This window comes from Netta rufina (assembly GCF_964035555.1).
Source record: "Netta rufina genome assembly, chromosome: 3".
NCBI lineage: Eukaryota > Metazoa > Chordata > Aves > Anseriformes > Anatidae > Netta > Netta rufina.
In genome coordinates, this window is record NC_140125.1 from 19,408,143 (window position 1) to 19,423,076 (window position 14,934).

General features: G+C 35.9%; 1 protein-coding gene across 5 annotated transcripts in view; it reads left to right on the forward strand.

Annotated features, from left to right (window-relative positions):
- The window catches only part of CDC42BPA (CDC42 binding protein kinase alpha), a 150,023-nt gene that overhangs the window by 101,758 nt on the left and 33,331 nt on the right, over positions 1-14,934 (forward strand). For 3 of the 5 annotated variants that reach the window (XM_084284371.1, XM_084284374.1, XM_084284375.1), the window contains 6 exons: positions 4,006-4,111; positions 4,722-4,870; positions 6,896-6,987; positions 9,174-9,250; positions 10,421-10,468; positions 14,854-14,892. In XM_084284371.1, the coding sequence (XP_084140497.1) occupies positions 4,006-4,111; positions 4,722-4,870; positions 6,896-6,987; positions 9,174-9,250; positions 10,421-10,468; positions 14,854-14,892 (511 nt within the window). The remainder of the gene's footprint in view (positions 1-4,005; positions 4,112-4,721; positions 4,871-6,895; positions 6,988-9,173; positions 9,251-10,420; positions 10,469-14,853; positions 14,893-14,934) is intronic. The other 2 variants (XM_084284372.1, XM_084284373.1) reach the window with 2 other exon arrangements.

Here is a 14,934-nt window from a genome sequence, read left to right on the forward strand (position 1 = left end):
TCCAATTTATGAGAGAGTTTAATATTTGAAGATGTACTGCTGAATTGGTTTAGATAAATGATAAGGCATCTTGCATGTATCAGACATCATTTGGGGGGAGGGGAAAGAGGTTTAAAAAGGAAAAAAAGAAATACTACGGGCAAACATTAAGGAGATTAAAAGTTCTGATTTGGTTTCAGTTTTTAATTACTGTACATATCTCAATTTTCCCTTCATATTTCTCTCTGCATATATTATTTTTTTTCAGCATTGTGAGGCCATATAGTTGCTCACATTTCTTTCTGTGTTTAGATCTCCCATGCGTTACCCAGATAATCTGTTAATGTCCATCTGCTAGCCTTAGAATTCACCACTGTGTACCAAAATGGGTCCTTATCTGGGGATTTTGTGCTGTGGAACTTGGGGTGCTATGTGAATAATTTTAAACACCCATTATAATTGGAAACATTTTAAAAGAAAGAAGTCTAAAAAAAAAAAAAAAGATCATATTTAATCAGCCACAGGTCTGTTTTCCTTGGAAGAACATGCAATTTAAATCCATACCTGTCTGCATCTTTGGTATGAAAACAGAATGTTTTCACTGAACCACAGAATGGTTGAGGTTGGACGGGACCTCTGGAGCTCATCTGGGGGACCCAGGCAGGGTCACCTACACCATGTTGCACGGGATGGCATCCAGGCGGGTTTGGATTATCTCCAGAGCAGGAGACAACCTCTCTGGGCAGCTTGTGCCAGAGCTCTGTCACCCTCCCAGTAAAGAAGTGCCCTCTCATATTCAGCCTGAACTTCCTGTGCTTTGGTTTGTGCCCGGTGCCTCTTGACCCAGCAACAAGCTGGGTCCCACTGATGATCCTGGCCCCATTGTCTTGACACCATCCCTGCAGATATTTAGCCATGTCGATAAGGTCCCCTCTGTCTTCTCTTCCCCCAGCTAAACAGGCCTAGTTCTCGCAGCCTCTCCGTGTATGACCTGTTCCAGTCCCCTGGCTGTGCTGCCATCTCAGTAGCCCTCCTCTCGCCTCACTCCAGTAGCCCCATGTCCCTCTTGTACTGGGGAGCCCAGAACTGGACACAGTACTCCAGGAGTGACCTCACCAGCGCTGAGTAGAGAGGGAGGATCCCGCTCTTTCCCTCATCTCCCTTAAGTTTTCCCGCTGCTTTCCAGTTAGCTTTGGACATAACAAAGCACGGTAGAACTTCCAGGCTCCATCTCCAAAACTAGCAGGTTTTCATTTAGGATTAAATTAAAATATGTGTTTTGGGTGCATACTTTCCACCTCTCAAAATATTTTTTGCCTACTGTTCTGGTAAAAAGTTTGCTCATCTCCCAGTGATAATTCAAAGGATTTGTTCTAGCCCTGTTTTAAGTAACACAAGCCCTAGGAGTTATTCACTTCCGTTGAGTGCCTTGCCATCTAATAAATCCCTCAGGAAATGTGCCACACTTTTGAGTCCACATTTTTTGTGGTTAGGATTGTTGCTGTCTTCATAACTTCTTTGGCCTTTCTAATTTTTTTTTCTTTAGATTTTATAGCATGCAAGTAACTTCAATGGCCTGTAATGTTCCCCTTAGCCTTTCCATGCATTCTTACTGTCCTCTTTTGCATCTTCGTAATGGCAAATGTACAAACCCCTTTTTGTGTTTGCTGTTATCCCAAGACACCATAAATACAGCCAATTTCTTAACAGAAAAGCTTTAGTTTTGCTTGCATTTCAAATTTGAATGTGGTAGCAATAAGACTCACACAGATCATTCAGCCTTAAGGGGAGGTGTCGTATCGGCATACTTACATTACCCAAATCATTCATCATTCTTTGACAAGAATAAGAAATATTGAAGATTTTTTAGTCAGCTCTATATTTTCCTATGGGAGTTGGGAAAGAAATTCATTGCATCTGAGATTAACACAGTCACTTTAAAAAGGAATCTTTTAAATAGCCATGGCACTGTATTTCTGATCTGTTACCAAAAGGAGGTCGACAGAAATCTTGCTCTTGATTCCCAGAGTTCTTGGCAAGAATCTTAACTTACTACCCTCTCTGGGAGGGATTTATGTAACCTAGTTTTAGAAGTCATAAGGTAGGTAATCCCATGACTAGTGCTATAGAAGGTAATTTTTCTCTCCACCAATTGAAAAGGAATCTTAGATGGCTAGCTCAAATTAATAATTCTATATATTGAGCGTGTACGTGAGAATTTGCAAAATCATAGCTGGATTACCCAATCATTAGAGTGGTCATTATTATTATAATGAACATTAGTAGACATTAGAATCAGCTTAGTGCAGAAACTGTGATTAATGTTACCCAGAATATTCAGTTAATGAATAAAATAATGAATGAAAACCCTTGTTGACTAGGTCTCATTCCACCAAATGCAGTGTGGTTGACTTTATCTGAATTACTGATTTCATTTAAAAAATAAAAAGGTAAGAATAAATAAATGCATAAAATCAAACATTAAAAAGCCCCAAAGTAGTTATTTGGCTTTTGAAACCTGCTTGCTTTCAGAAGAAAGCATATACAAATTGTGAAAGTGATCTGGAGTATGATGATACATTGAACAACTAGCAGAAATTCTCAGGAAGTTCAACTGAAGGAAACCTGAATATTTGTTACACGCATTGTGTTTGAAGTAGGAATAATCAGAGGTTAATTAGCTATTAAACAGAAATTCAGAAGGGCAGGGGGAAACTTAAGGGTTTGAGAGCAGAGTGAAGTGTTGAGAATGTTTGGGGAAGCAGGGGGTTCTTTGGTTTGTTTGTTTTAATTGATTGTGGGGGTGGAAATTAAGTTGGAATCTTTAAGCATAGTGTTATGATGGCAGATATTTAAAAGCTTTGAAAACCAACAGGGGAAAAAAAAAAAAAAAGGAAAAAAAAAAAAAAACACACACAACTATTTAAAAGCTAGAAAACCAACAGCAAAACAGTAACAAATCAAAAGACTCCAAGAACTCCGGGGTTCATATTTGATCAATCTCCGTACTGGGAGAATGTTGCCACCTAGTGGACAACAAAATGGTATCTCAGCTTTAAATTGTACCATTTATACTTACTGTTTTTAATAATCTGAGGAGTATTCTTGAACTTGGCATACATTTTTGTAAAAATTACTTCCCTTCTCACCTTGAAAGCCTTGCAGTCTTTCTGTTGCTATTTAAACTCCATTTTCTTTTTCCCGTCCATTTCACTATGCATTCCCCTTGGTTGCCAAAGCATCTTATGCTGTTTCTTGCACCTTTTCCCACTTTTAAACTTTTAGTGGTTCGTATAGACATGGTCATCTTACCTGGTTGTCAAAATGTGTTACATAAAGAATTGAAAATATAGTACATCCAAAATGAACAAAAGCTGATATGCTGCTTCCATTGAGTTTTGGTATAGCTTGGGGGAAGAATACTGATTCATTCATATTAAAACTCTTACTGACTTTATTAAAGTCAGAACGTTTTGGTCTTGTTTTGTTCTGTTTTTCCCTAGGCCTCCTCCTTACCCTTACCTTCTTACTTGAACTAAATTGTAAGCAGGCGACAAAGAAAATAAAGCCCAAAGCATACCTAATTGTTTACTTTTTCATGTTGGTTGAGAGTTGTGTGTCAAGTGCTCATTATCTTTGCCTCCTCTGTATTAAAGCAATCATCCCTAAATAAATCTTAAGCACACACCGAGAAGTAACTGCAACCTGTAGATGTTTAGCCCATAGCTTTTGCTGTGGTGAAGCTCTTCTCTTTCTTCCAAGCCCATGGCAGTTGCGAGTGGGTGCTTTCTGTCTTGCCTTCTGGCTACTATCTGTAAATCTTTGCTGAAACATTGTGTTATTCATATTAATTAATGGTAGACTTCGTTTTGTGGTGTATTGTTTTTTTCCCCCATTTCCTTATATTTTATGATTTTTGCTTTCTCTTCTTTTTTCTGTTTCTGGTTGTTGTGTCATTGAAGAGAATTTTGTTTGTTCTTAGATTGCTTGGTTAAAACATTTTTTTCTTCTAATGTAATTGTCTAGGGTAAGTGATGAAAAAGATGCTCGAGGTTATCTTCAAGCCTTGGCCTCTAAAATGACAGAAGAACTAGAGGCCCTGAGGAACTCCAGCTTGGGTGCAAGAGCTACAGTAAGAGTCTAATTTCATGTTAGATTTTGTTGTTTTTTCTTTAAAAAAGTAAAATTAAAAAAAAAATAATAGTTTCAGCTGCAATGATAATTTGTCTATAGAGGCAGTATTAGTCAGAATTTAAACTTTCTTAGAGCTTCCCTTCTGAATAACTGAATGCCAAATTTATTTTTTATCATTTATTAAAGCAGTAGTATCTTCATAATGGGATTTTTATCTCTGATATTATTGAAGTAGCTTCTTTATAATCTTATATTAGTCTGTTGAAGGAAATGTATACTTGACGTCATGGAAACCTTGAAGTCTTTCCCTTCTGAATGTCCTTTGAATGTTCTTTGTCCTTTTGATTGTCATTTGAATTGAGGCACATCAAAAGTAGAATTCACAAAGTCTCTATGATTTTGAGACTGACAGTGTAAGACATTCTCCTTGCCTATTTGTTACTTGAGAGTAAAAATCATAAGAGTACTCTCTAGTATTTAGAGACTAAATAGACAGAGATATAATAGACTGAGAAACATAATTGTTGAAGTTAGATACATTCCTTGTTTTCTGCCTTCTCTCCTCTTACTCTTCCTTCTCCCCTTTTTTTATTGCTTTTTTTAACTAGGATATGCCCTGGAAGATGCGCCGCTTTGCAAAGTTAGATATGTCTGCAAGGTTGGAACTACAGTCGGCTCTTGATGCTGAAATCCGAGCCAAACAGGCTATTCAGGATGAGTTGAATAAAGTCAAAGCTTCCTGTATCTCTACAGAGTGGTAAGACTGAATTGTTGTAATGGAAATTTACTTTGATACCTTCCAGAGAGTGTCATCAAATCATGACTTTAATTATCTTGTCTATCAAAATTTGATAATGAATGATATGCCAGTTTCTTTTATCCAAATGTGAACAAAAGACTGTATCTGTGTTTATTGTGTGAGCAGCTGAATACTTCCTTTGAAGATTTGGAATCCTGAAGACTTTGAGGGGATACCTTCTCTTTAATAATGGAATCTCTCCTAGTCATGATGAAAAATTCAAATGCAAACAGAATTTGTTTTTCTATCTTAGAATGTATTCTTTACCATGGTATTAGTAGCTGTAGTGGTTTATCGGACAAAGTGCAATTATTTCATATTGATTTGCACAGCAACAAGATGTGCTTGTGGGAAGTTATGAATGCTTTTGTTCATTCTTCAGATCTCTTCTTTTTTTTTCTTTTTTTTTTTAAACTTAAATTACAAAATCTGTTTTGAGGAGGGTGAATAGCTGAAGAAGCTATTTAGAAGCTGTATTTGTCTAGCCGTAGCAGGACATTTCATTTCTAAGTCTCTACTTTCAAATCTACTTCAGGAGTGCCTAAGAACTAGTACTAAGGAAATCTCTTGGAATCCTGTGAACACAGATTTAGTGGCACAAGCCTTCTTCATAGGCATTCACTATTGAAGCTGGCACCTGTTGTTTCTTTGCTTGTTCGGACAGAAATCAAAGACAGAACATGAGATTTTCTGTGCCTTCAAGAGAATCCCATGTTTAAAGAGTGTTTAAGAATAAGCTTGCACTGCTGCTAACAGTTGCAGCTAAGTTCTGCTAAAAAGAAGGCTTGAATTTCTTTAGCAGTGGTTCTGATCCCTGCTACAAGGTATTAATTATATTAAGTAAAGACGTTTTATAGATAAAATGCAAGAATATGAAGTAAAAAATAACATACTAATTGCATAGTTTCTGTGATATGTTGTAATTTGATTTAAACTAAAGTATATGTGACTTTGCCATGAGAAGAACTGCACTGTGATGTGATGGTAGTTACATTTACAAATTATGAATCTCACCGGGCTAGAGATGTAGTGCATGCAAGTCGTCTGAGTTGCTGTAGGTTGAATTAGGTACTCAAGCTAAAGCAGGAATTCTGAGCCTTCTCTTAGATTCATACCCGTTCTGTTCCTCTCACTGTTTTCTCTACAAGAATGATTTTTGTAGTAGCAATTCTGTCAGCCTTGCAGTGTCTGAGCATGTAGAAGGACAATACAAGGTATGGAAACTGCCCCAAGCAGAGAAGGGATAGCATGCGATGTAAGAATTTCAAATACAAGCAAAATGAAGGATTTCTCTGTCATATTTGAGGGGCACTCACATGTTTTGGAGCTTTGGGAAATCAGTTGGACAGGGTTGAGATTCAAGTATGTTATCTGTGAAGGGGGAATGAATGCCCTGTCCACCTCAAATGGGAAATGTTACCTTCACACCAGGTAACATGATGATAGGCAGTAGTGTAGTTCCTCTACGAACAGAGAACTGGTGTTTTTTTGATAGGCAAGGATGAGAAGTGCTGTAGAAATGCATAGTAGTGTTACCTATCTGCTGCGAATCAAAAAGCACTGAAACAACTAACTGTAAAATAACTGAGAGGAAAACCAGTTCTACAAAATCTGCCAGTATCACAGGCACTATGAATTAACAAATTAAAAAAAATCAATTTGTAATTTAAAAATACACGTGGTCTTTTTTTTCTTGAGCATAAGATGCAGGCTCAAAAAGTTACTCATAAATTAGAGACATGAGCCTACCTAGTGGGTAAACAAGGGTAGTTAATGCTTGTTCTTTTTTAAGATACCGTACTAAACAGGTCCAAACAGGTTTCTGAATTTATTTTTGCATTTGATGACATCATGCAGCTTTCTGGGCATTGATTTTTAACTGGGCAGTAGTCCAAATTGTATGAAAAGCTGGACAAAAAACGAGTGACTTGTATCATGGGTTCTCAATATTTACATAGTTTTTTTGTTTGTATTCTTTTGAAGTAAATTGCAAGAATCTGAGAAGAAGAACTTGGAACTGCTGACAGATATTGAAAGGCTGAAAAAGGAGACAGAAGAGCTTAGATCAGAAAAGGGTATGGCAAATGATATCCAAATAAATAAGAACATATTTCACATTGGTGGGTATATCTTATCAATTAAGTGTCAACTTGCAAGTAAAATACGATACCAAGTGGTTTTGGTATATAATATGTGAGCACACCTGTTGCACGATGAGATGTATCCACAGCAGTTGCATTTGCACTTCTCATATGTATCCATTTTGTTGATATACTTGAAAAAGTAAAGTATTATCTGGGTTGGATCTGTATTATTTTTATTTTGCATGTGCATGGTAACTTACTGCCAGAAAACTGCTGGAAGTACGATTTTTTTTTCTCCTTCATTTATGGGTGAAGGTATTTAAACTTCAGTGTTGTGTTCTTCAGTGTTCTCCATTTATGAATCTTTTGAACCCGTAAGAGGGGATACAACTGCAGAGGCACTCTGCAGTTCATTCATTGGCTTCTGGTCATTGATTGGCTTTTTAACCATGTCGTGAACAGTGTGGTCATGTTTGTTTTGCTGTGGCTGTAAGAGAGTTGTCTGCGATTTCTGCCTAACGTTACCTCTCTAATAACATCTGCCTTAACAGTATTTTGCATAGTTGCTGGGAGAAGAAATATTATAGTAAATCTGAAATGAAAAAAAAAATGAGGAAAGATTAATGATTTGGCTGATTCTTTACGTGTTACATAGTATCTTTCATACTTGTATCTTGTGAGTCACATGGGAGTAAGGAATTTTTCAGGCCAAATGGAATTATCTAATTTTTATAGGGAATTGCTTGAACTTCAGAAAAAAATTCAAAGCCCTGACAACAATTGTTGCGTAGAGATTTAAAATATTGTTCAGCCTTTGCAACCTAATGGCATGTCAGTCAATAATGTATTGCAGATAACATTCATCTTATATAGTTAGGCATGCAAGTGCTGGTTGACTGGTAAAAATAATACAAGCCTATACAAAATACTCAAAAATCACTGGTGCTGATTAGCAAATAAACCTTAAGGAATTGTTATTTGTTCATCTCAATGCTTAGCGCTGATAACAGATTATACTTCTGAGTGCTTGGAGAGGAACTTTTGATAGCATCTTTCTGAAACAATAGTGCTTTGTCATGGTTAGCTTTTATTTTTAGACTCTTTAGCTATCTTAAATAATTTTGCATGGTTCCTCTGCTTCTGAAATCTACCTTCCCGTTAAACAATCTATTAAAAATTCATAATTAATATTTTACCTTGTATTTTTTCTAGTATTAATACATTATTATTTTTGTGGAAATAGAGATAAACATTTATTTTTTTTCTTTTTTTAAAAAAAAGTATTAATAAAAAGTTAATAATTAAGCTTTTTCAGAAGTAAATGACTTCTACTGTAATTATTCAAATATTTTGCTATAAATATACCTTAGTCCTTATTATCTTTGGACTTGATTCTCCCTTTTAAGAAGACACATACTGATGTCTGAATCACGATTTGTGTAGGGTCTTCAGCTGCCCTCAGTGTACTGTGATAGAGTAATTTCCCATGTGTGCAAATCCATGTATATAAGATAATTTAGATCATCACATGCATCCCTTCTTCTGATAAGTATATTTTTAAACCTGGGAGGGGTGGGGAAAAAGATCAACAAAAATGAAAATAGCAGGTAATTTGAGATTTTTTTTAGTCTTTTTGTAGGATTTCAGTGTATTTATGTAGGTATAGAGTATACATGTATGTCAAGAAACCCGTATTATCTGCAAATTCAGTATGTTCTCCAAATAGTATGTTTTGTATGTTTTTTGTGGAAATTTACTATTTGCTGTTGTCTACCATCTTGTCACGGTTGACTGTAGTGTGTGGGTAGAGTAGGGATGACACCTGCTGCATTAGTATTTAAGCCTGTGTGTCATTCAGTACATGTTGCAAATAGACATAAGCACATTAGAAACTTGTTCCTTCTGCGTAATACACACATGCACTATGTTTTCTTGTTCGATTCACTCCACACACATCCTAGCTTAGAAATGGTTCATTAAACATTTGCTTCTTGCTTTAGTGGGTGTATATCTATTTTTAAAAAATCTTACTCTGGAAAACAGACCAAAAGTGACAGCTCATTGAAAAGAAATGGAGGTGGATTGGGTGGATACCCAAAGCCCGAATTCAGCAAGGCAAAGGTCCTCCACGAAGAGGTCATTTTTCTGTAGCTTAAAAACCTGCTGCTGTTTTCTAGGTGTAAAGCACCAAGACTCACAGAATTCTTTCTTGGCATTTTTGAATGCGCCTACCTCTGCTCTGGATCAATTTGAAGTAAGTGTGCAGCTATTTTCTTTCTCAGTTAGTCAATAAAACTTTTTACTGTTGCTATTTTATGCAGATTGTATGCATATTTGCTGATAGTTTGTTATTGTTTGTAATCATATTGCCCCATAGAGATCTGTGTATAACAATATGTGAATATTGCTTGTCATCTGAGGTGCTGGCTTTCTTCTTTGAACACTTGTAATCAAAGTGAATTCTCTCTATAATCTTGAATGCAGAAATTTTCCCAATTTTGTAGCAAACATATAAAGCAGAGGTATTCAAATGGCCTTAGTTTGTGTTCAGAGGACTGCTAAGAAATATGAAGACTAGTTTGGTAAAAATGCGAGAAAATAGGTAAATAATCCATGAAAATGTTGGTGCTGTATATTTATTAGGTTGTGTTCATCTCTTGTTCATTTTCATTCACAGGGTTGTAGAATTCAGATAATTGCTGTTTGTCTCATCTCCACAGATCCTATATATTTAAAAAATAAATCTGTTTAATTACTTTGTTACTTTTAGATAAAAGAGAAGTTTAGGTAGAAAACTTAGAGGAGAAAAATTGAAACAGTACTGTACATTTCATATCTTCTATTTTAATCAACAGTAAGCAATCCACCACTTTTCTTTCAAAAGAACAGCTGGGGTGAAATATTGGTCAAACTAAATTCATGAGGACAAGGTACTACCTCAGTAGTTATACGTTGGTCTAAAATTTGCACTAGTTTTTTTCTGATGCATGTACAAGGTCATCACATTTAGCTATCAAAGACATCCCACATGTTACTGATCTTCCAAAATGTACTTACTTTTCATTTTGTATTCATTTGTCCATTGTTGTCTCATGAAGTCTTCACAATTAATACCATTTTTGATTTCCTTTTTTAACTATTTCTCTTACAAGTTACTTTTAATATAAAAATCCTGTTGGAGTATAGGAATATGGTTTTATTGTGTCATTGTGTTTTAATGCTGGAAAAAAATTCATTTTATATGGGTAGTTTATTGATTAATTGTCTATGATAGGCAATTAATGAAAATTACTTAGGTAACTGTTATTGGCACTATTTATTTCAGTTCTTTATTTTTGCACTTTTATTTGCGCTGAACAGCTTTCTTCATCTTGCTCTTTTTTCTGTCTCCTTTTTTTTTTTTCTGCTGTTTTCATTAAAATAGGATTCCTTTTCCTCCTCTTCATCCTCATTGATTGATTTTATGGATGACGTAAGTCTTTGACTTTCAAACCAGTAAATCCCTCAGTAAGAAAGATCAGTTGATTTGATTTGATTTGGAATATTCGAAATGGTAATGCAGTCGAAATAAAAGTGCTGCAAGTGTAGCAGAGAACTATTTCTATAATACCTACACCTATCTATATAGATAGACACACAGTTTTGAAGTCAGTATTTTTCTTTATGTGCAGGTAAAGAAATCTTAATTTCAGAAGGGTATTTCTAATGGGGAGAAGATGTTTTGGGGCCTTGTCTACTGATATGACCTGTGGAAAATGGTTCTAAAAGCACTGGCATATTTATTTTATTTAGTTCTATTGCTTCATGTTATTATTTTATCATTAGTTGTTTCCAAAACTTTTCTGGTCACTTCAGTCAAAGTAGTGGGTTTTTTTCCATACAGTTAATTTCTGTCAGTTCAAATAAAATACTATTATATGCTATTAGTATTATATACTAATACTTAAAATATAGACTAAAAAGTATATTAATAGAAGTAATCTTCATTATATCTGAAGTGACCTTCTTGATTTTTTTTATTGGTATTTGAGATGCTAATTTTTGATCTCAACAGTGTTTAAATATTTGTGCTGGTTAGTTGCATGCTAAGGAAATTAAATTAAAAGCTGAAAATTGACTGTATATATTTCTTCCAGACCAGAGTAATAAGCCCATATGTGTAAACACTAACAAACTTTTAAAATCAAAGTAAATACTGTGCATCATTTGTAGTATACCACCCATTGCAATTCTGTGTATATTGCGCGTACATATGCGTGTACTTTTATGTGTATATGTTACATACACATACACGCGTATTTATACGTAGATATTTAAAATACTAGAATCATATTTGCATTAAAATGCAATGTTATTAATTTTATTCTAGAAATGTCTGCTGTGAATGATGTAACAGACGGTATAGCAGATAGGCCTATACTACTGACTGAGTTTCCTTTCAGCAATTCTGAAAGAATGCTTTTCATCTAGATGTTTTTATCTGCAATTCAATACATACCTTAGACAAAATGAGAATGTACATTTATGGTACCATAGTAGCATGCATTTGTCTGCATTTTTGTGTAGCATAGAAACCCTTGTCTTGCTGATATTGTAATTTTCTTACACCAAAAATAGTAGTATAGTAAAATAGAGTATAGTTTCCTGTCTTGTTAAATGCATAATAAATTAATATTTCAATTCTTCACTGAATTAAGGAAGTGTTTGGTATGTTGCCAGAGCATTAGGAACACTTAGTTTCTATCAGCAGGCTGTTTCATAAAAAGGTACCTTTAAAATATCTACTACTCTCCTAAAACAATGGTGAAGGGACTGGAGCAGATCTCCTATCAGGAAAAGCTGGGAGTGCTCAGACTTTTTAGCTTAGTGAAGGAGAAAGCTTGGGGGGGATCTCAGCAATTTTCATAAATACCTGAAGAGAGGATGCAAGCAAGACAGAAACATGCTCTTTTCAGTGGTGTCTAGTGTGAGGACAAGATGCAGTGGGCAAACACTGGAACCCAAGAGGTTCCATCTAAACATCAGGAAGCACTTCACTGTGCGTGTGACAAAGCACAGGAACATGTTGCCCAGAGAGTTTGTGGAATCTCCCTCCTTGGACACCTGGACGTGGTCCTAGGCAATCTGCTCTAGGTGTTCCCATTTGAGCAGAGGTTTGTCCCCCCAGATAGCATCCAGAGGTTCCTTCCAACCTCAACCATCCTGTCATTCTGCAAAAACTTGTTAAAAGAGAAATAAAGTACATATGTAACAGGGTAATGGATAATTTTCTGTTTTGCAAGGTGAAACAGAGGACAACAAAGTTTTCCTCTTTGCTCTCTAGTTAGTTTTGAAGGACACCAATAAATACAGGATAAAGCACTGTTGTTTTTTGTTGTTGTTTCTTTTGTTTTAAAGAAGGCAGCTTTTTTTTTTTTTTTCATGAGCTTTTACCTTTTTTTCTTTGCAAGTGAATAATTTCCAACTGTTGCCATACATCTTTTAGATCATTCTTCTCAGTTGATCCACCCAGATCAAATCTTTTTAACTAATACCCCAAGTATTAGCGTGTATATCATTGCATATGGATGGCTTGGCACATACAGAATCAAACCTCCTTTGGTATATTTTCAAGTGGAGTCCAACAGCTTTGTTTTCTCAGTACCTTTCTGAATTGGAGTAACTAGCTGCTATCTAGGGCCTCTCTAACACTGAGGCAGAATGCTTTCTGGCAAACCTGCTAGCAAAACAAGAGAGTTGGCTGTTCAAAGACAGGAAAAGTACTTTACAGACAAGTAGAACACTTGTTGAGTTAAATTTCTTTATTGAAAGAGAAATGTCTGATGTCATTTTTAGTAGGTGGAAGGTAGTATAATTAAATCGTGTTTTAAAGTCAATTCTGCACCCTTCTATAGCTGGGCAATTACTTGATTAATTCACAAAGAGATTCATAATACCTTGCCTTTCAGTTACCAAGATGAATGTTTATTTATGTTTCAACTAATGCAGCAGGTTCAATATCCACATATTTGACTTAAAAGATAGTAAGGGCCTCAAAAAAAAAAAGCAAATAAAAAGGGGGGGGGGGGGGGTGGGAGAACAAAACCCACCCTCCCCTCTGGATGTGACCTCTGCTCTCTTATCAACATGTCTTTTTGACAATAGTTGCTTTGTAGGGCAATGTTTATTGTAGCACCTCAAAGAGAATTAACCTGTGCTCAATCAAACCTGAGAAGTGTGGGGGTTCTTTAAATTCAGACCAGTGAAGAATTAGAAACCTGTAGGTTAGACTCAGGCAGTGCTGCAAGATAGCGTGGTTTTCAGGAAAGCCTGTCCTGTAATCAAGAACCCAAAGTAAATATTACTGATGGCCCATTATGTTTCTACAGCCTCTGTGCTTCATTATGAAATGACAGAGTGTGTAAAATAATATGCTGTTGTAGTTACGTATTGCACTCTTTGCAAAGTCTCTGCAGACTGTTTAATGTATACATGTGGAAGCAGCACCGAGTTTGACCCATTGGATACATGTGAAGTTTGTTAGGGTGGATAATGTCTCCTGTCTGCCATCCAAATAATGTGATCATTTATCACGCTCAGTGAATGATTGTAGTTAATTCTAATTGTATCAGTTAAGGAAAATGATAGCTTTGCATTTCTTCTGGAGAGCAGTAAAATCATTTGTCTTGCCGTCTCTGTAGCCTGCAGGTGTGTTGAGCAAGAGAAGTAGTAGCTCAGTATTGAGATGAGTAGCAGTCACTGCTGGCTCACGCTGTTCCTCCTCGAATCCTCAAAAAGATACCTGGTCAAATCGGTGGAACTGGTGCCAAAATCCTCATAGTTGTGAAAGTCCAAATGTCCAGAAATGATCCTTTCATCTCCTGTGTGCACCAGAGGTGTGAAAAGGAGTAGAACTGGGTTTTGCTGCCTGTGGTTTCTGATTGTGGTGTGGAGGGCAGCCATCCCCAATGACTCCACTATACTCATTTCTAAATCTTTTCCCTTATTTCTCCTGTGTGTTGCAGATTGTCTCTCAGTAGTATCATCTAGGTCTTAAGTCTGCTGTGTTCCCTGGAATTGTCTGATAATAGCAGTGTTGGGTGGTGGTTTTTGTTTTGGTTTGATATTGTTTTTTATTTCTTTTCAAGATTGATCTTTGTGTATCTCTCTAGCTCACAGAAGCAATCAACTTGTTTTATTAAAAGTTGAATTTGTGATTATTTAGTAACACTAAAACAATAACAAGCCATTTTCCCTTGACAATTATTTTCCTACTTGGTAGAAAATATTTTTTTTCTCTTGTTAGTAGCACATTATGAATTAAAAATAGCTTTCTTAAATCTTCCTGCAGTCTGCCCCCCATGCAGTCCCTGTGGGCCTTGGTTAAACTAAACAAACCTCAGGTTTGTAAATAACCACAGAGTAAATCATGTTCTGAATTCTCGTTTTTAAATACTCCACATTAGCGTGTGCTGAGAGCCCTGACTGTTCCTGCACATTCATAATTAAGTTTAGAATTCCTCTGGTTCTTAATGATTCTTTAAATTGGATGTAGTGAACCTCCAAAAGATTGCTTTATTTGTGTTATTGAGAATACAGGGATACTAACTACAAATCATACTTCTGTAGTGTAACATAGTCTGTAGTTTCACTGTTACTGTCTGTTGTAAAGCTACAAACTCTAAAATAACTGTTCCTTTTTTTTGACGTTTCTTTCCTCTTGTTACCCCAGAATAGTGTTTTGAAAATTGTTTTAAAAATGAACGTGTTTGTGTATGTCTAAACAGTACATCTGGAAATATACAGCAATGAATTTAGAGCTGAAGTATACGTCACTGTTTGGTTTTGTAACATATTCTCCTCCTTTCTTTGTTAAAGCGCTCTCCTTCCTGTATTCCAGCTAACAGAGGCAGATGTGTAAGAGGCTGTCTTACTCTATGTGGCCCTTTATTTTTGCCT